We start from the raw sequence: 21,136 nt of genomic DNA on the forward strand, positions 1-21,136 counted from the left end.
GAGAGTGTAAACAGAAGTTTACTATACATTAAAGTTGGATGTTCTGATGAGAGGCAACATAAAGGGGGATGTGACTCATGATAGTGTTCTGCTTCCACAATAGGAAGATGTTTAAGTCAATGCTGATACATAAATCGTCAGCACAACTAAGACCAGATGAAATGATATATATATATATATAAAAAACTAAAATAAAAATAAAATAATAATACATTACAGTGACACGCCTTCAATGATGTCATTAAAACATAAAAGTCACTGCATGGTTTGTGGGTTTTGGAACATTGGACATGCTTTATTTCAGAACTTTTCACAATTTATTTAAACATCTCACATATACAAAATAGGTACAATAGACTTTGTGGTGTCATTGTTTGAGAGAGAGAAAGGCCGCCTGAAAACCATTTGGGACTGGAGGAAAAGTGTGCTGTCAATGTGAACACTGAGAGTGGAACTGGGGCAGTACAAAAGAAAAGCCTGAAAAAACTTTGAAGGACAAAAAAAGTCAGAAAATAAAAAAATAAAAAAAACAGAAAACAGACATTAGACATAAGGCTTTAGGAACATTCCACCTGCTTAAAGTGGGGGAGTATCAGCGGGATTGATGTAAGACTCCTCATAGGTCAATACAAAGTAATACAGTAAAAAGTGGTTCGTTCCACAGCTGCATTTTAGCACCATAGGTCTCTGCTTCAAGTAACTGAGCACCTTCCAAGCAGGACAAAGCTTGAAGCATTAGAAGTCTTAACATCTCGGTTGTGGACTCAGGTTTTCGTCAATACTATTTTCTTTGAGTACAGGCATGAGGTAGTTCAAACCTTTTTTGTTCTTGGAAATTGTGGTTTTAAACCTCTTCTTTGGAAGATATACAAAGACCACAAAAAGTGATGCATACTTTCAGCATTTTTATTACACTTCTTTCATTTTTTACAAAAAAAGATGCCATGATGTTCCACAACAAGGTGTTTTCCCACGTCCCTTTGGGTTTGGCTGTATTAATTTGCATTGCACAAAATCTCCGTTCAGTCCGTTCGGTCCTCTCCGATAGTTGCCCATCTTAAGCAAGTGGATGTGCAGAGAGAAGTCAGCATTCAGTACAAAAAAAAAAAACAGAGAAGGGCAGAGATTTCTTTTTTTTTTTGTTCTTTCTCTCGTTTTGGTGTTAATTTGTCATGAGTCTATTTATTTGAAACAGACTGGGCCAATGTCCAAACCAAACTCCTGATCAGGTCCACCAATGTCCAAAGGTGCAATGTCGAGGATGGGGAGGCGAGTTGGTTTATTTGTTCTGTACTCAATCACTGTCTTGCTCCACTCACCAGTGTGTGTCTGCAAATGGTGAAGGAAAAAAAAAAAAATGGAGATCAGACATTGAAAAACGGTGGAGTTCAATGTCTACAAAGAGCCTAAAATAGCAAAAACTGTACTTACAGTGCAGCCATCCTCCAGCACGGAGAAGGTGAAGCGGCTGTTGCCCTCGGCCCTGAGCTCCACATCATTGGAGCCCTGGAGCACAACGGCCTTCTTCAGGTTGCCGCTCTCACCATCCATGTAGGCAACGCTGTTCTTGCAGTGGTAGGTGATGTTCTGGCTAGCCTGGTTGGAAAGCAGGCGCATGAAAGCCAGCTGCGTGGCCATGCTCTGTGGGCTGAGGGTCTCGTCATTGTAGGTAAACTGCAGGACAGAACCAAGCAGAAAAGTTAGGATTTCGAAGGATGGCCAAATTCACGGTAGTCATTCTTATTTGAAACTGCGTCCCCCTCGCACCTCGGTACCGCCGTTGATGGTCTCTCCGAACCACACGTGCTTCCTGTTGTCTGTGCTTCTGTACCAGTTCTTGCGTGCAATGCTCTCTGGGTGGGCATAGATGCAGGTCTCGCGGGTGGTAAAGTCGCAGAAGACCTTGATGGCATCATTGATGCAGCCCTGGTTGGGGTCAATCCAGTAGAATCCTGAGGAGGAGAAGGCATGGGGTATCAGTCGAATGTTTTGGGTTTGGAGGAGGGTGGCAAGCTAATATAAATGCATCATCCTAAATCAGGGCCTGTAAGCTGCTTACCGCTGCTCCAGTCGGGGTGACTGAGCTTGATGTCGCGGCAGGTGCGGGCAGGGTTCTTTCTGGATCCCTCGGGGGTAAGCAGGTTATCAATCTGAGTGTTGAGAGACTTGATGGTGGCATCGACTTCGTAGTCCTTGGCTCTGAGAGCTGGCTGATCAGCTCTGTATTCATCGTATCCGGAGACGTCGTATCCGCCACCAGATGGGCCAGGAGGTCCAGGCAGACCAGGAGATCCAGGAGGGCCCTACAATGGATATGACAGTTGATCAATAAGCTGCAAACCTATCTGAATCTTCTACTTTAGACATAGAACGCAAATCATAGCACACAAATCTGTCTAAAATACTGATACATAGGCTATAGAAAGTCAAACTTACAACTGGTCCAACATATCCAGGAGGTCCACGGGAACCAGCAGGACCCATAGGACCATGTGTGCCAGCTCTACCATCTTTACCAGGGGGTCCATTTGGTCCAGAAGGTCCCTAAAGAAGAGATAATCGTTTACAGCCACTTAAAATAATGTACAGCTAACAATTATAGCATGCACGGAACTTGGAGCCCCAGTGTTAAAGAAGTCTTTAAATAGGTAACCCATTTCTTTTTTTTTCTTTTTTCGCAATGTTGTGCGAAAGAAATCTGCTAATATGAAGAAATGCTGCATATGATTTATCAAGAAAGTCAGAGCTCAGTCCTGGGAGTGAAGTCAATACCCCAAATAAGCTCCTTCAAGTTGCAAGCCAGAAAATAAGTAATATTTGCTGCTTGTTGTGATGCTAAGCTCAAGCAGCAGAGCACGCTAATAGCAAATTTTTTTTTTTCTAAAGCACCATGATTGCAAATAGAGGTTGTGCTGCATTAACGTGGGGGTTCTTTGAGACTTTCCCTATAAGAGTTTCAGGGAGATTATTGTTGCATTTCTTATGCACTTCTTGTTACTGTGCACTATTTTATTTTTATATTTGTATCATGTTCGAATAAATTTCATTTCATTTCATTAAACAAATCCACCATTAATTAAAACATACCACTACGTTGGACAACTTTGAACTAAGTTTTGTGTAAGACAGTGGCTTCACACTTATGATCACTTCAAGAACAAATAAAGAATAGTCTCTAATTCAGCATTAAACTCACTCTGGGTCCAGCATGTCCAAGGGCTCCAGCAGGACCGCTCTCACCAGGAGGTCCCTGTGGGAAAAGGAAAGTCCCAAATCATACACATTCTATATGCCCTCCATCTTCCAAAATTAACACCAGAGCCAATAAAATGATACTCACAGAAGGTCCAGGCATTCCCTGGAGACCAGGATGTCCACGGAGACCCTTCATGCCTCTGTCTCCCTTGTCTCCAGCAACTCCCTTCTCACCACGGGGTCCAGCAGGTCCCTACAACACACAGGTAGTTGTCACACAAGGTCATACAAATGTGTTGTTGCCTTGTTTCATGGAACCATATTGTGTGGCATATTTATTGTACTTACTGGGGCGCCTCTGGCTCCAGCGGGTCCAGCGGGTCCAGAAGGACCTGATGAGCCCTAGGGACATATCAACAAATACATGACTGAGACAAGCTGATATACTTAAAGGTAAACAATTTGAATAGACAAAGAAGAACAATAATTACAGCCTCTCCACGGTTTCCAGGTCTGCCAGCAGCTCCAGTTGGTCCGGCAGGTCCGGGAGCACCAGCAAGTCCCAAGGCACCAGGAGATCCAGGCTCACCACGGTCTCCCTAAGCATGACAAACAAGAGAACAGGCAACTCAGAGCGTATGGCGTTTTTCTCCTGCAAACAATCATGTTTAAATGTACCCTCAGGACATTACCTTGAATCCAGAGGCACCGGGACGACCAGGGGGTCCGTCGTTACCAGGGCTACCCTGTTTCGGACAAAGAGTGGGTACAAAGGCAAAAAAAAAAACATTCATTAACAAACTTTGTGAAATATACATATGAGATGCTTAAGCAAGTGATGTTGTTCTTAACTCTTCTTGATTAGCTCCAGTTTCTCTGTGTATACTCTACAATAATGAAACCCACTACTAATATAATTATTTCTGTTTTTCATGTCAGAAAAAGGAATTTAATCAGTATATCCAATATATTGATTCGGTATATACAGAGACAAAACATGCAATAGGATCATTTGAAGGACGCTTTAAATTTATAATCTCCTTAATTTTGACCATAGGCAGGTAGGCTTACTATCTGCATTTCGGACATAATTTATACTTGTTAAGTCATGGACTAATGAAGAAAAGTAGTATCTAGGTCAACATATAAACCATTTCTTTCTACAACTGTTTTGAGAGTAAGTATGCCAATTTCATAAATGATTTATTGACTTGAAGTTTATTGAAGCATTGAGAGTTTTATCCACTTTTCTTCGTCTTACAGTAGCAGTAATATGACTGTCTCAAACCTTGAAGTAAACTTTTATTAGCTGAAATTTGCCTTCTAAAATTTCTCATTCAGAATATTCCTGCTGGTGTTTGATACTATGAAGAAACTGCAGCCTAGTTACACATTTAAGCACAAACTGCAATAAAAGTTACCAGAGATGTTATCTGTCATTAGCTCAGCTAATCAAATGGCCTAGATTAACTATTTTTTTTCTTTTTTTACAGATGACCCACATTTGGCAAATAGGGTTCTAAATATTTTTCTACAACTCCGAAATCATTTTAACCATTTTCTATCTTTAAATAACGTAAGTCTTGTGCTTTTGGATTGTATTTAAACATTTTTTAAATCATAGTTAGACACAAATTTTCATTTGACAAAAAGCATGATTCATCCTTAATAGAATCAGAAGTAAGAAGTATGTCGTTGTTGTTGTTTTGCTAAAATATTTATACCAGATAAACCAGATTAGTATGTAATCTGGTTGTAATCTGGTTTATCTGGGAGAAGCAAAACGAGGTTTTATCTGCCCACGAGACAGGAATGCATACAGAGAATAAGGACAAGGAAATAGCCTAGCAACATATCCAGGCCAACCATGCAGCTTTGTTGAAGTTGTCAGGAAAGGGAAAACATTTCACCTCCCCCTTAAGGAGGTGAACTTAAGGGGGTAAGTATGCCCCCTTAAGTATGAATGCTTTTAGAAGCATTCATACTTTTAGAAGTATGAATGCTTTCATACTTCTAAAAGCATTCATACTTTTAGAAGTATGAATGCTTCTAAAAGTGCATTCATACTTAATTATTAAGAAATCAATCTGTCTTACAGTACACACGAAAAATCATAATGCTGAGCTGAAAGTTGCAGCTCCAATTGATAATCTGGGCTTGAACTATTGTCAATGATGGATCTCTTAAACCTTTGTCTGCATTGTACTATCAGTTGATCAAATAATGTAGTTTTTATTAAAATATGAATACATGTCATCAGGCAAAACAAAATGTTGCTGTATGGAACCTGGAAAGTATAGGATGCTCCCTTATACCAGTGACTTTCCATACTTTTTTCCATTTGGTTCGGTTACAGTTAACTTGACTTTCTGTTTAATTTATGCTAGTTGTGTTACTTGTTCTGTGTAAGATGAGTCTGCATTGGTTGAGAAATAAGTTGATAGAGTTTAAATATATTTCAAATTAACTACACCAGCAGCAATCAGCATTTTTTTAAAGCAATCATTCCTTTCAACATTTTGAACAAGAAATAACTAGCTTACTGGCTAAATGTCTGAGTAAGTGTTACCTCACGTCCAGCCTCTCCTTGAGGTCCGGTCATACCAGGCATGCCAATGTTACCAGGGGGACCACGGGCTCCAGATGGACCAGGGGGTCCTGGTCTACCAGGCTCTCCCTGGAATATTATAAAACAGAAAATGAGACATGGACCAAAACACATGTTGCAGCAGATAGGATGCTAATTATCAGTTGAAGTATATTCCAGTTTTTCACTGGGGCTGTTTAAAGATCCGTGATCGTTTGTTTGAACAGTTTTATTACATTTCTGTGCCACTGAGATACAACGTGCGATTGATAAGATGGCTTTCTACCCTGTCCTTAGGCAGGGGGGTGTCTAGGTACTAACTTGCACTTACCGCAGCACCAGCACCACCAGGTGTACCACGATCTCCTCTAGCACCAGGCAGACCAACGAATCCTGGAATTCCCAGAAGGCCAATGGGTCCAGGAGCACCAGTAAGTCCCTGAGGATATGCACAAATATTCATGATTAATAACTATAACAATTTGAGGTGATGTGTAGGGACTTTTCATTAAATTCTCATCATGTTTTTTTTCCCCCTCGCCATATTTCTTTTATGTGATTTCGTAGTACTTACAGCGGGGCCAGACTCTCCGGAGGGTCCTTTCTCTCCAGGAGGACCAGGTGGTCCAACCATTCCCTGCTCACCAGAAGGACCAGCGGGACCAGGGTCACCACGGAGACCACGAGGTCCGTCTTTGCCAGCGTTACCGGAGGGGCCAGGAGGTCCCACAATACCCTGAGAAAAAGGGAGAGATGATTACATTGTGTAATGTGTGGCTTATTTGTGTGTGTGTGTGTGTGCGTGTGCGTGTGTGTGCGTGTGTGTGTGTGTGTTTGTTTTTATGGAGAATTGCACAATGAAAGTACTCACAGCAGGGCCAGGAGCACCAACTCTGCCAGCAGCACCAGGCAAACCAGTCAGACCCTGAACAAAAACACACAGAGAGGTTAGAAACAGAGTCCTGTAGGTGTGCGTGTGCTTTTTAAAAAATAAAAAAAAACCTGAACCAAACACAACTAATTAATACAATATTTCTTATCCAGTAAGTGTTAAGTTTTATGTGTATTTTTTTGAAAAAGAGTATTTTTCAAAAATACTTATATTTATAAAAGCTAAACGTGTGTTATATCCCTGAATTTAGCAGATATCAATGCTGTATCATAATTTTTATTTGGAACAAGGAGGTACGCCACAAAACGTACCGCAAGATGTACTTTCTATCATCACTGAAAAGTGATGATAGAAAGCATGTGTGTGGCAGGTGGATATACAACATATGGTACTGCATTTGAGCTTTTAATCGAGTACTCACTGGAGGGCCAGTTTCTCCACGAGCACCAGGAGGTCCAGCAGCGCCAGCTGGGCCCTAGATAGCAAAAAAAAGAAGAAAAATCTCTTCATCTCTTCAAATCTCGCCATACCCTATGACACTATATGAACTGCAATCCTAACAAGAGTGAGAAAGCGAGATTGTGCATGTGCTTACAGCAGGTCCAGACTGTCCAGCGGGTCCAGCAGGGCCAGCGGATCCACTCTCTCCCTTAGCTCCGGCAGGTCCACGCTCTCCTCTGGCTCCGGACTGACCATCAAGACCCTGTGGGAGAACCAAAGGATGTAAACGCCCGGACAAGCTTTTGTGCTTGTTAAGCAAATCTTCAGTATATGCCTTAATCCAAATCTCTTTGTGATTTTAACCTATTAAAGATTCAGGCTTACAGGGGGTCCAGCAAATCCGGGGGCTCCGGGAGGTCCAACCTCTCCACGCTCACCCTGTAGATAAGAAGAACTTGGTCAAAAAAGATCTTCCTAAGACCTTGTTTTATGATGACATATGATGAAGTTAAGGTATGTAAATAATAGGAAATCTATCTTACAGAGGGTCCACGAGGTCCAGCAGGGCCAGAGGGTCCAAAGGAACCAACCTCACCCTAAAAGAGACAAAAGACAGGATATGAATTACTCTAATGCTTAATCAACGACAACATATGCACCAGACTTAAGGCTCTATTTACGTGGCCGTCTGAACTCTACAGGGCCACATTAATAGAGGCTTCAAGATAACAGCTGTGTGCTTAAGTATTATTTTAATCAATAAGGTCAAAGCACATTTTATCTATATTCTGCCAAATAAAATTAATGTGAAAGGAAAAAGCATTATCGAATATATGTATGTATATATATATATATATAAATGCTGTATGTTCATATTGAAATATTCACGTTTTAAATGAACAAAACGGATTAAAATAATTACAGAAATGGAAGAAAAAAATATGTATGGACGTTTTTTTTATTGAATCATATGCACCGCCCTCTTTTGCTAGGTAGTAGCTGGAATGTTGCTGCAGTTTATAAAACACCCACCAGATGGCAGCAGTGAGACCGTTGCTATAAATATAGCAATTTGCTACAGGTTTAATTTGGATTTTACCGCAGAGAAAAGCAAAAGATTTTAAAACGAACTACAGGTTCGTTCAGAACTCATATTTTTACACTTCAGTAATCCCAATGGCTTCTCAGTGTAGCTTATTATCGCAAAGCTTTGGTTTAAGAAGTCTACCTTGAGTGTTGGCAGGTAAGTGTTGGCAGGAATCATTCATAGCGTACATTTATTTTGGTGATATTTGTTTGTTTGGCAGGAATAGTCCTGCGCTGGGGACATTTGCCAAGATTTGTCAGTTATCTATTTCTCGCAACTAATACACCAACTGACCTTATCACCGTTGGCTCCAGTGGGTCCAGGAGGGCCAGGAGGTCCAGCAGGGCCCTGGTAGGAGATTTAAGGGGATAGTCAATAAGGGGGACCGGCTCCAATATTTTGTTTTTAGGTGTGTCTTAAAAGAACAGGAGAGTTTAACCTACACGAGCGCCATCTCTGCCAGGATTTCCATCAGGGCCTCTGTGTCCGGTCTCTCCCTGAGAATGAAAGCAGTAGTTAGACGGGCTGTAACTTTCAAACAGATTATAGTAAAATATGTGGATGTGGTAGATTTTTTTTCTCTCTCTCTACAATTTACCTTCTCTCCCTTGCCTCCTGGAGCACCGGCTACACCACGCTCACCGGGGATGCCAGCAGATCCTTGATGTCCGGCAGCCCCAGCAGCTCCAGCAGCTCCTGGCTCTCCCTAGCAGCAGAAAAGGAAAAAGAAAAAAGGTCATCTGTTTGTTTATCTTCCTTACATTTAAAAAAAAATAATAATTATAATAGGTTTTTGACAATTTTTTCTTCCTTTGGATTACCTTGCCACCATCAGGTCCAGGGGTTCCAGCTGGTCCACGGGGTCCAATTGGTCCCTGAGCTCCAGAAGCTCCTGCAGCACCTGGGTTACCACGCTCTCCCTGCAGAGTATAGGTGCTTATTTAATTTCTGATCTCCTGGTTCTTGTACATGCATGTGAAAGCAAAGTGACCTCACCTTGCCACCAGCTGGTCCAGCGGCTCCCTGCTCTCCTGGGATACCCTAGAGCACCACATCGTTTTGGTTAGATTTGGTTAGACTGCACCAATATTTGTGTTTCATCCGCGAAACTTGTTTTGAGTTCATTTGCTTACTCTTTCTCCAGGCTTGCCAGCCTCACCGACAGATCCAGCAGGTCCAGGCAGACCCTACAAACACCAAGCGTTAACACAAGACCCAACAGTGTGAAACAAGAAAATAGTAAATCGAGTACAATTTAAAAAAAACAAAAAACAAAAACAATACAGAAATTGGTATCAAAGTGCTCTTTACTGTCAAATTATTACCTAAAACTCAAACCCTCAGAGTATTTCTCACTAAACAGACAAAAATGGTGATGTTGCCCTCAGAGTAAACATCACGAACTTGCTAAAGGTTAACTTGCTAAATCTGAATGGAACTTATGGACTATTGAAGCTACAGTATGTATCTCTCAGCTAAATTAAGACCAGGACAGGCCAGTCTTAAGTGGCCTTGAAGAAAGATAAACATTCAACGCTAAGACGATATGCAGCCATCAGAAATGCTTTTATCTCCTTGTATTGCCTCCATTTTGGTAATCAGAGAGGAGAACTGTTCAAACCTGGAAGCCAGGAGCTCCAGCTGGTCCCTGCTCTCCCTTCTCACCAGCACCGCCCTACATCAAGGAGAAAACATTCTTGAAAATGGATGCTAAAATCATATTTTGCACGGTTCATTTGCTAGAACGCATATTACAGCAAGCCTTTTATGCAGAGACACTTACAGCTATTCCCATGGGGCCAGTGGCTCCGTTGTTGCCATCAGGTCCAGGGGGTCCCTGATAACAGAGAAAGCAACTAAGCATACAGCAACATCGAACAACTGAAACAGAAATTCTGCAAATGTTTATGCTTTCATAACATTATATTCTCTGACATACTCTCAGACCAGTGGGGCCGCTAGATCCCTTGTCTCCAGGTTTGCCGGGCTCTCCCTGAGGGAAAACAGGATTTATAGGTAAGACGGAGCTGAAACAAACGCGTACAATTTGAACTGCTCATATTTTTTGTCAGGTCCTGCTTAATGCCCACTCACAGAGGGTCCTTTGGGTCCAGGGAAACCAATGTTTCCGGGCTGGCCTCTAGGTCCAGTTGGGCCGGGAGGTCCAGCACGGCCATCTTGTCCAGCAGGACCCTGGAAGACGAAGAAGTGTTACCTCAATCCATTGGGGAAACAGTGATGAGACCAGCAGCAACTCTCTAGAGAGAGTAGAACTAAGGTTTACTCACAGTAGGTCCCTCCTTTCCTGGGGGTCCAGAGCTTCCAGGGCTTCCTGGGAGACCCTTTAGAAAACAAACATGGAGAAGTTATGAAGAGTCCACATTTTCAGGGGGACTGCAGAAGCGAAAAAGCCTTTGCTATAATCTGGTACAGTGGGTCAGTTGATGACATTTATGTTTGAGTTGTACATTGTCCCTTCATAAATCAAGTTCATTGTCACTCTAAGATGGTCTATTCTTCCTCTACATGAAGAAATGAGTAAAAAGACTCACTCTGAGACCGGCAGGGCCAGGCTCGCCAGCACGACCGGCATCTCCAGGGGGTCCACGAGGTCCAGCAGCACCAGTAGCACCACGGGCACCAGGCATACCCTGTTGTGGTCAAAACGTGGTCAATATTAGAAATAGTAGCTCACTGAATGGACAGAAGTTTGAGTGTCTTGGGTATAATGCTCACAATTGGGCCAGATCTTCCATCGGAACCAGGCAGACCACGGCTTCCGGGAGCACCCTGAGGGTTGACACATGGCTATCAGCAACTGAAGCTAGGTCAAAGGTCAAACATTACCATAACAGAATATGGTAGGACACTTACTCTAGCACCACGGCTGCCAGCAGGCCCATTAGCACCAATCTCACCAGTGGGTCCTCTCTTGCCCTCCTCACCTTGAGTTCCAGGAGGGCCCTGAGGGCCAGAGTTACCCTGAGGGAGGCAGCAATGAAGTTTAGCGTCTTGAACAGATTTGCTTTGCATTTTGAATAAATCATCTTTTAAACTTACAGGCTCTCCTTTGCCACCACTGTCTCCCTTGACACCCTGAGGACCAGGATCACCCTAAAACATTCAGAGAAATAGAAATAAGTGTTTTCTTAATATTTACCAGTAAAGCATCATGTGTGATTAGTGTGCATTGCTAAACAGTAGCATTATGTCTGCATTTGGACCTGCAAAGCAAAGGGCTTTCTTTTGCAAAGCTTCTGCAGTACAAGCACTGCTTCTACGCCATTATTATTGTAGTTCATAAGTAAAGTGCTAGAAATGTGTACAGTTTGTGCAATCTGTTACCTATATTAATAAAAAAAAGATAAGAGATAACTTGTTGGAACTTAAGACTAGTCGAAATAAGAAGTCAGAATCAGTGAAGGCTGAGATGTGCGAGGTTGATCCAGTGGATTAATCTTTCTAGAGAGCTTTATACTCACAGAAAGTCCTCTTGGTCCAGCAGCACCCTGAGGTCCCTGAGGTCCAGGTCCTCCTCTTGGTCCGGGGAAACCAGGAGCTCCAGAAACACCGGGGGTTCCCTTTACAGTAGGAAGGGTGACAGGTCAGCATTGACGTTTGATAAATCTTTCAGAACCAGAGGTCAACATAATGCCCTTTGACATCCAACTGATCATCAACAGGAAAACCAAAACGGTTGAGTTTGTGTGTGTCAGGTGTTACAAAGCGAGATTATTTTTTAATGCATCCAACTTATTGAGTATACATAGACAGAAGCTGACAGGTATGCAACTAAAATCTAATATAGGATGCAGTCCAGCTCAACAACTAAAGGAAGTACACACTTTTCTTTTAGGGACTGTATAGACTGAGTGTATTTGGTGTATAAACCTTTCTTCATTCTTAAGGTAGGCCTGAGAACCTACTGCAAAAATTATTTACATGTATGCAACTCATAGAATACACCAAAAACTGATTCAGTAACAGAGTGGATACTCACAGCAGCTCCCTTGGCTCCATTCAGACCATTAGCACCAGGGTTGCCCTATGGGAAAAGTAGAGAAAAATTAATTTCATTTAATTATTTATGTTTCTATAGCCCCAATGCCCCTAATTACAACTAATCTAACTTATCGAAAGTCAACTGTTGCAAGTTTAATTCTAGTACAATGTGGTCATACAGTTGATTTCAGTCTAATTACATACAGTGCTATGACAACCTAAGTAGTACATGAAGATTATCTAAAAAGTCCAATAAATCTTTATGATGTCTGAATATTTTCAAATGAAATATCTACACAAGTGCCTGAATCCCCTAATAGTACAATATAATTACATAACACAGGAACACTATTCCTCTCTTGGTTTTAAAAAATTATATTAAATATTATTTCTGCATATCAAGTAAATCATAAAAATCAGTTCACAGAAGTACATATTACAACAATACATGTACTTGCCAAAACAAGAATTTAAATATATAAGTTCACAATAAAACTATATATATGTGTATATATATATATATATATATATATATATATATATATATATATATATATATATATATATATATATATATATATATATATAGTTTTATTAGACTATATATAAAACTATATATAGTTTTATAGTTTATATATATATATATATATATATATATATATATATATATATATATATATATATATATATATATATATATATATATATATATATATATATATATATATATATATATATATATATAAAATAGAAGTTATCCCTTATTTTCAAAGCGAAACTTCAAAACAAGCCTCTTTCCAGTGTTCAATAATATATCAAGGACTTAGAGTCATCTCCCAGACAAATAATAGTTTTAAAAATATGCCAGTTGACTGTTTCTTTTTCTTTTTTTCTTTTTTACTTACAGGGGGACCAATTGGGCCAACAACACCGTTGGATCCGGGCTCTCCTCTAGATCCCTGAGGTCCAGATGGGCCAGTGCCTCCAGCGGCTCCAATCTCTCCCTGTTAATGGCAACATTTGAATTATTTTTCATGTATTGTTGATAGAGAGATGGCTGTGATTAAGAATTAAATGCTATTTGAAGAAGTGTGTGTTCAAAAATGTATATATTGCTGAAAATATACAATTTTTGTGCTTTTCATTTGAAGATTTACTGTAAAACAAACAACAACAAAAAAAGACTGCAAGGTACATGTGTGACTGTTGTTTTCCAACTTTTTTGTGACAAGACTATTTAACAGGAAGTGACAAGACATGTACCTTGGGTCCAGGACCGCCTGGAAAGCCTGGGGGGCCAGCAGCACCCAAAGGACCCTGGATAAAAGAGGAAAAACAATCATGGTGTAAGGAGTTTTCTGACGTCAACAGTGTCTCTCGTTTGTTCCTTTGACTGGAAATAAGGAGCATTTACTCACAGCTGGGCCAGCAGGTCCAACATTGCCATCAGAACCACGAGCACCAGAAGGACCAGCAGGGCCGGGGCGACCTCTCTCACCGGGCTGACCACGTTGTCCCTGAAGACAGAACGTCCAACAGAGTTAGTCAAAACCCCAGCTGATGGAAACACTTACAGGAATATAAGATGAAGAATATTGAGTTTTATTGTGAACTTACAGCCAGTCCAGAACTTCCAGGAGATCCAGAGGCACCAGACTCGCCCTATAGGAGAGTTAGGAAAACAAAAACCCATTATATATGTAATTATATGCTAACATATGAAGTAGATAAGCACAAATAAAGAGACAGGCTTAAAATAAAAATAAGAAGGTAAGCAGAAAGTGAGAAAGTGATCTGCGTGTTGAATGGTGCTGTACCTTGGCGCCAGCAGAACCGGGTTCTCCCTTACGTCCATCAATACCAGTGTAACCCTACAACACAGAAGAATAGAGATGATTAAAGCTGTTACTAAGAGGGCAAACTTAGGTCAACACTTAAGAAAAAAAATCTAATATAGTAGTTGTTATTTTTTAAGGATCTGTTATAGAAAAGTTCTTGAAGGGAGATGGAGTGAAATGAAAATGTCTCTTTATTTCTCTGTCCCAATGGCCAAAGCTCAAGTGAAGACTTAATTCAATTAATTTTAACAGGAGGCCTTCATTAGGTGTCAATATGAAAGCCACAACTATTAAAATTGGGGCATTTTCAAATTATCCAGGAATTATTGGGGGGGTAAAAAGAGAAGGGTCAGATAATGAATGATCAGCCACAATAAATTTCTATTCCAAGTTCAAGTTCTGGCAAATAGGCGAAAAGGTTAAAAGAAGGTAAATCACTCACTCTGTGTCCCTTCATCCCTGGAAGTCCAGGAGTTCCTGGGAATCCACGAGCACCCTACAATTCCAAAGCAAAAAAGGTTAGGAAGGAATAAAAATGCTGAATGTGAACTTAAGTCACAACTCAGCGTCCCAGTAATAACCACTTACCTGAGGGCCGGCGGCACCTCTGTCTCCGGGCTTGCCAGGTCTGCCATTGTTTCCCTATGAATTGATAGAAGAGAACTCACCATTAGCTGTTTATGGACAATAAAAAAAAATAAAAAAAAACAAATGCAGAAGAGCAAAAGAAGCGGTGAAAAAAGGTCACAAGCATACATCTTCTCCAGATTTGCCAGGTGGTCCAGGGGGTCCACGGGCTCCAACAGGGCCCTGGAAAACAGAAATCAAGCATTAAAGGTTGGAATGGCAACTCAAACTAGTAGGAGGATTTGAGGGAGTTCACTTACATCGTTTCCAGGCTGTCCGGGTTCACCAGCGTGTCCAGTCTGTCCTTGAGGTCCCTGTTGAATAACACATACATTCCTAAGAATTGATTTCTGCTTTGCCTCTCTGGGCTCTTTCAACAATGTGTCTTTTAAATTGTCTTTTCGGATTATTAAAGTCTTTGTGGATTTGAATAGAATTTGAATTTCAAGGTAAATTTTTGAACTATGCCCTTACCTGGGGTCCAGGCATTCCAGGGGAACCTCTGGGTCCCATCAGTCCCTGATAAGAAGAAACACGAAATGATTAATTTCAAGTCAAACTGTGATGGATTTAATCTGAAAGCAACGCAGATAAATTGTGCTTATCTGGATTGCCTTTAGATATTTATACAAATCAATATTTGGCGTTATTGATTTGAGACAAAATAGGACGTATTGTAGGGAGGGCGGGAAACTTACTGGGGGTCCAGGTCCAGGATCGGGGGCTTTCGCACCATCATATTGAGCAGCAAAGTTCTGTGAGTAGGTAAAAAAAACAGAACAATAATTAATTCAATTTAATTCATGAGTAAACCACACGATGCTACTGCCAGGTTAACATTAGCCTCACCAGGGTCACAGTAATTTCAGTCTTTACATAAAAGACAATCTAATATTATAAAGAAATTCTCTGACAAAATAATAATACTAGTTTTTACCTGAAATATTACTGACTAAAACATATTTTTGCTTTTGTAAACCTGCTTTTCATTCCAGTTTCCCACCAGTGACCTAATTTGGCAGCATGCATCTCTTGTCTTAGAAAAGTTCAAAAGGGCAAAGGTCGGGAGTCAGTGACTAAAATCATACACACGTCTGTTATACAACTCAAATGAAGACACGATTTTGTGTGACATCAACAACGTTTGTTGAGACTATTTTTGAAGATACGTGAATGTTTTTCGAAAAACTGTGTATTTCTTGAGTGTAAAAGGGAGACGTACTCCTCCGAGTCCAGGGGGGCCTGGGGGGCCAGGAGGGCCAGGGAGTCCGGGTTTGCCATCTTTTCCATTAGGGCCAGGATAACCCTGGAGAAAAGAAGATAATCCGAGTGATGACGTGTTACGGATTTAAGAAACAAACCATGTTTGCAATTTGAGAAAACTATTACAAAATTACATGCTGCAAATTTGTTGTAAAAAAACAATAAATGCTTGTCATTGTGAAATATTTTCACAATGACAATGACGCCTAATATAAGCAAAAACCCAAAATTTGTAAGCCTTTATATTAAAATTCCCATCAAGGGGTACAATAATCATATGCGTGGTAAACAAAGGGGAGTGGCAAACTGGGGCTCGTAGGTCAGGCAGCACCAAGAAACTTCACCAATCATGCTTCATAAAGAACACACTCATCAAATAATATATATATGAATTCACTTGGCAGATCAAAGGTAGCAGAGTTTTATTCAGCTTACCCTGTCACCTCGAGGTCCTTTGTCTCCTCTGGGACCCTGCAGCGCAGAAATCACTTGGTTAGACCACAACACAGATTAGACGGCTTTAAGATGCAAGTATTCCTATCAGGAATCAAGTTGAAGACTTAGGCCTCATTGCATGAGTGAGAGCTACATTGTAAAAAACGCTGAACATGCACTGAACAACTTGATTCACTGGTTGGGAGTAGACACAAGCTAAAGGTCGTTTTAAATGATCTTACTGGAACTTGCAAATCTCTATTCTAGTCAACCTTGTGCTTTGTGGGTCTAACATTCCAAGTACTTGGCCAATAGATCCATCCTATACCAGGCAGTTATCTAAACACTATCTTGTATATAATGGAAATAAATACATGTTTTGACATTTCAGCATGCTGTTGTCTTACTTTGTGGGAACCTGTGATTATTATCAGTCAATGAAAGATTGATACTGCTTTCAGTAATATCAGAATAAGATAAGGCCTCAACAGTGTAATGCGTATATAAGTGTTCAACATAGTGCACAACAAAGTTGAGCTCAATCGATTCCTGAGAATAAAAAAAAAAATTCACAAGGGTTTCCTTAAGGCAAGAAATATTCTAAGATGATGTCAAAACCACGCAGAGTACACCTTAAGATGCTTCTGCTGCTAAAGCTCCAACTGCCAAACCTCAGGCTAGGCAATCTCCATCAAAGCAGTGTGACTCAGACAGAAATTGCCTTTTCTTTCTTTTCTCCACCTCACAGGCCTGAGATCAGACCTTGGTCTTTGCATCTATCTGAAATGAGAGGCAAATAAAGACTCCAAACTGACTCAAAGTCAGCTAGTCGTGAAAAACCTCCCTTTTGGCCCCTCTCTGCTGTCCTCAGAAAGGATCCTTTGTGCCAGGCTCTCATGGGTGCCTCAGCACTACGGTTTTAGCTTTCACTGACATGATCTAGAGCCAATAGGACCCTTACCTAATGACGGACAGGAAGAAAGAGAAAATGCTGAGAGAAACAGCTCAGCTCAGTCTAAAAGAAATCCTCTTGCCGTGACTGAGACAGCTCACACTGGTCAGCAGTAGCTGACAGTGGCTTTTTCCTGATGTGTTTCAAGGGATTCGGAAGACACGACAAGGTGGACTAGATGAGGTAAAGCTGTGTTTTAGATATGTTATGATGGTAGCATGCATGCATACTAACCGCTGTGGCATTGTAGAGATGATGATGCGGGCGAGGAGGGAGGAAAAGGAGAGGGCAGGGGGAGAAGAGGGAATACTCTGTTAGAAAATGTCATAATGTACAGAGAAAACAATCTTGATGTATTCATCCTTATTTTAATTAGATAATATATTATCTATTATAAAAACATGACATACTGATTGAAGATATTAAAATAAAGACATACTGGGTATATTTTGTGCCTGGTGAAACATAAAACCTGGCTATCTGTGTTGTCTGATCGTAGGATTGCTTTTCCTTCACTTCTACGCTCCTCGACATTTAAAGAATATAAAGTATATACTGAAACAAGTAAGTCTCCCTTCAAATTACGTGCGGCCTAACACGTGTCAGCTCAGACAAAACTAGGAGCTGCAACTCAGTGATTCACTGTAACCACTCTGAAGTGTTTTAACCGTGTATTGGACGTTCATCTCTGTGAACCTGCAGCATTCCAGATGTTAAAGCTGCAAATTGCTAACAGGCCCGAACTAGCAGGGTATGCCTTCGGGACTAGAATATTTTTGCCTGCCACTGAAAACAAGGTCAAATGTAGGTAATTTCCAATGACATCTGTAAATTCCAGTATACTGCAATGTGCTTTGATTCTGTTACTGAGCTCCTTGAAAAAGACAATTTAGTTTGTCTTGATGACAGTTTGCTTCTCTTGTTTATTCTCTAAAGCAGGTGAGCACCAGTTCCTCCCTGGATGGCTTTGGGATCAGGTGGTCATGGCTTGGGATTGGAGCTGCTGGGACCTCCCTGTGAACTCTGGCATGTCATGTCCACATTGATCCAGCAGGTGGCATACTAGAGTGTTAATGTGAGACTGGTCGCCTCATATCCCTTTCAGCCTTATAACGGAAACGACACACCTCAAACTAAACTTAAGTGAATTGTTTGAGGTATTTTCTTCGAAACTCTCTGTTATTTGGGAGCTTTTTTTTAAGCCTTAAAACAGAAACTTTAAAGAGAGAGACAACTTTTTTTAAATTAAAGACTAATTTTTTTTATTTAAATTTTCTTTTAATTTAGTACTAATTCTATCAATGCTATTTCTTACTAGGCAAAATGTAGCTTGTTGATTTAATTTTTAAAAATGCCTAAATTCGTGCCAAATAGGTGCTAGCCTCCATGGCCACCAGGGGGAGACATTGCAACGTGAAACGCAAAGCTGCATTTCTTGGCTGTGTGGATGGAACAATGTGTCCAACGCCCCACAAAAGCTTTCCATCCAATTTTTCTAAAGGACAGTGCCAATGTTAATTCAACATGCATTAAACGATGGGGGAGGCTTGTTATGAAGGTCTCACCCACATAAATATTTTTCTTACTTATCCCCTAAAAAAGACAAAAACAAACAAACAAACAAAAAAAAACTAATCACATAATAATTGTATCCTTTGATAAAGTGAAGAATCCTCTGCATGAGCTCAGTCCGGTTGAGTTCAGGTTGACCATCATCATGTAGGTCCCAAACAAAAGCCAAGCGAAAACATCCTCAAGAAGTAGGGACCCAAAAAGTATAGATCCATCACAGAGAAAGAGTAGACAATCAAAACTTACATTGGCATGATGTTAGATATAATGTTACTGCAAGCAGCAACAGAATCCGAGTATCCACAAAGCTGAGCATGTCTAAACAGACATGCAGACTCCTTGTGCCGCAGAGCCCCTGTCTTTAAACCACCTTTAAGCAGGCATACAGTTGTGGTGACACGAATAACTCCAAACTTTGCAGAAGCCTGCTGCCGTGATGCTAGAATAATAAAGATCTATCAGGCCTATTTATACGGCAGGAGGGTCCCTGGTCTGCGTGTCAAAAGTCGGCCCGTCAGCCAATGGGAGAGGAGAAACCCAATCTGACTCCCATCCCTCTGCAGCTTGGAGGCAGTCATGTGGTCCGGCATCTCCCTGCCTTTTTCCTCTCCACCAGCAACAGTTTGGCAGAGGCTTTGGCGATGATGACGAGTGCAACGTTTTAATTAGATCCATTCTTTTTGAGGACGTGGACAGCGTCGAGGTTTATAAGGCAGATGGAGGCCTAACTCGAGTCTCTCTTTTAACAGAGCGTCGGTGAAGATCAGGTCAGTACGCAGGGCCACCGGCGTCTGGCCCTGCTTACTGATACATTTGTGCGTATAATGCGCACAAGAAGATGGGCTTCAGTGGGGATATTTTACCACCGAGAAGACCTCTATTCGGATTTTTGCAACTTATGTTGAGATTCTGCGTTAAATAATTTTGGACTGGACGTTTGCGTCAAAGCTTTGCGCGCGGATTTGGCGAATCTCTCATTTTTCGCGTTGATTTGATTGAAAATAAAGCTTCACGTCTCCCCCATATCAACACATTATGCCGAACTCATCCACTAAGCATTTTTAATACAGTCCCTATGTACAAGCTTTAACTTTTACTGTTTCAGAGGCGAGTCAGAACCACAGCAGCGTTCTCTCTGGGAAAACTCCACCGGAGGAATGCAGTGTTTCACGCACAATACTAGGGGAACCTTCAGACTGTCAAAAAGGCAGGTGTGAGAGAAGATCTAACTTTCCTCCTCCCTTTGCTCTCTCTCTCTTTGTGCAGCTCTTACCTGCACACATGACCAGACATGTCATCTGCTCCACCGCAACTCCAACATTATTCATCCAGAGCCACATCCAGTATTTTATCACATAGACACAACTCATTCCATCCCATAGACTAATGCTTATTTATATATTTATGAGAATAAAGACCCCTTTCCTTAGATGGTGCATGATATGGGTGCTCTTTAGGTGTTGTTTATGCAACCCTAAAATGTAGAAACGACTCTTGATTGTGGTCAATTTCTTTTTTTTTACATCCCCTCGTCCTTTTACAGAGAGCCTTTTGCTGACTGAAACTTACCCGCAACTTTTGCACCCACGGAAAGTCATTGAGGGGCACCAGTCTACAAGATTTCCACCCAAATCTTATACCTGAGTCAATCCTGAGAGATACAACAGAGTAAAAAAAAGAAGAAGAGGAGGAGTGAGTGAGATGAAATGTGATTTAAAGATGGCAGCGCTCCCGCTCGCTGCAGAGCTACTCTCAAGCCCTGAAGTGGGTGGAAGAGACCAGACAGGCAGGGCAAGGAATTAAAGATGGCTGAAAAGCTCCACATCATCAGCCTTAAGAGCTCTTTACTGTGTGATTACAGTCGGGAAACGCTGCTTCACTGTAACTTTCAAATAATCACAGGAGACTATTTGCTCTTAAACTTGTTTTAAGTAGTAATGTGAAAAAACGTGTAGATACGGACACAGAATTTGATGTAGTCGAGTTTTGGCATGCAACCTCCCACCAGAAATGATAAACTTTTATATCTCAAGAGTTTCAGCTCTTCGCCGTTGCTCTCTTTCACAGTGCTGCAAGCTGAGCCTGCATGCAGATTGCTATGGATTCACTGTTTAAACTCCACCTTCGCTCACTTTAATCTCTCTGTGTGTCCCATAATTCAGCTTCTCTGCAATATCTTAAAATCAGTAAGTTCGGTAAGTTCGGTAAGTTCGCAAACTTACCGAAAGTTTGCGAACTTTCCATC

General features: G+C 41.1%; 1 protein-coding gene across 2 annotated transcripts; it reads right to left on the bottom strand.

Annotated features, from left to right (window-relative positions):
• Positions 1-19,338, bottom strand: col1a2 (collagen, type I, alpha 2). 2 transcript variants are annotated; one of them, XM_044137912.1, is made up of 50 exons: positions 19,138-19,338; positions 17,554-17,555; positions 16,368-16,403; positions 15,892-15,975; positions 15,368-15,424; positions 15,144-15,188; positions 14,930-14,983; positions 14,799-14,852; positions 14,631-14,684; positions 14,485-14,538; positions 14,022-14,075; positions 13,822-13,866; positions 13,623-13,721; positions 13,468-13,521; positions 13,110-13,208; positions 12,203-12,247; positions 11,685-11,783; positions 11,263-11,316; positions 11,077-11,184; positions 10,939-10,992; positions 10,755-10,853; positions 10,491-10,544; positions 10,297-10,395; positions 10,142-10,195; positions 9,986-10,039; positions 9,824-9,877; positions 9,336-9,389; positions 9,199-9,243; positions 9,024-9,122; positions 8,801-8,908; positions 8,646-8,699; positions 8,497-8,550; positions 7,658-7,711; positions 7,500-7,553; positions 7,270-7,377; positions 7,096-7,149; positions 6,654-6,707; positions 6,357-6,518; positions 6,114-6,221; positions 5,765-5,872; positions 3,888-3,941; positions 3,687-3,794; positions 3,544-3,597; positions 3,341-3,448; positions 3,197-3,250; positions 2,437-2,544; positions 2,060-2,303; positions 1,768-1,952; positions 1,432-1,674; positions 1-1,329 (listed from the first exon to the last, which is right to left on the bottom strand). In XM_044137912.1, exons 1-50 carry the CDS (start codon positions 19,205-19,207, stop codon positions 1,183-1,185), a joined length of 4,056 nt encoding a protein of 1,351 aa, XP_043993847.1. In that variant the 5' UTR covers positions 19,208-19,338; the 3' UTR covers positions 1-1,182. The 2 variants fall into 2 exon arrangements, with proteins under 2 accessions (XP_043993847.1, XP_043993848.1); XM_044137913.1 differs by lacking the exon at positions 9,024-9,122.
• Positions 19,339-21,136: the final 1,798 nt, after the last annotated feature.

This window comes from Gambusia affinis, linkage group LG14, assembly GCF_019740435.1.
Source record: "Gambusia affinis linkage group LG14, SWU_Gaff_1.0, whole genome shotgun sequence".
In the NCBI taxonomy this organism is placed as follows: Eukaryota; Metazoa; Chordata; class Actinopteri; order Cyprinodontiformes; family Poeciliidae; genus Gambusia; species Gambusia affinis.

Coding starts and splice junctions, on each gene's coding strand:
- col1a2 (XM_044137912.1), bottom strand. CDS start 19,207: ATGCTCAGCTTTGTGGATACTCGGATTCTGTTGCTGCTTGCAGTAACA. Junction 9,390..9,823: donor CTGGAGCTCCTGGCTTCCAG/GTTTGAACAGTT, acceptor TGGTGTTTGTAG/GGTCTGCCTGGACCTGCTGG. Junction 2,304..2,436: donor CTGGATATGTTGGACCAGTT/GTAAGTTTGACT, acceptor TATCCATTGTAG/GGCCCTCCTGGATCTCCTGG.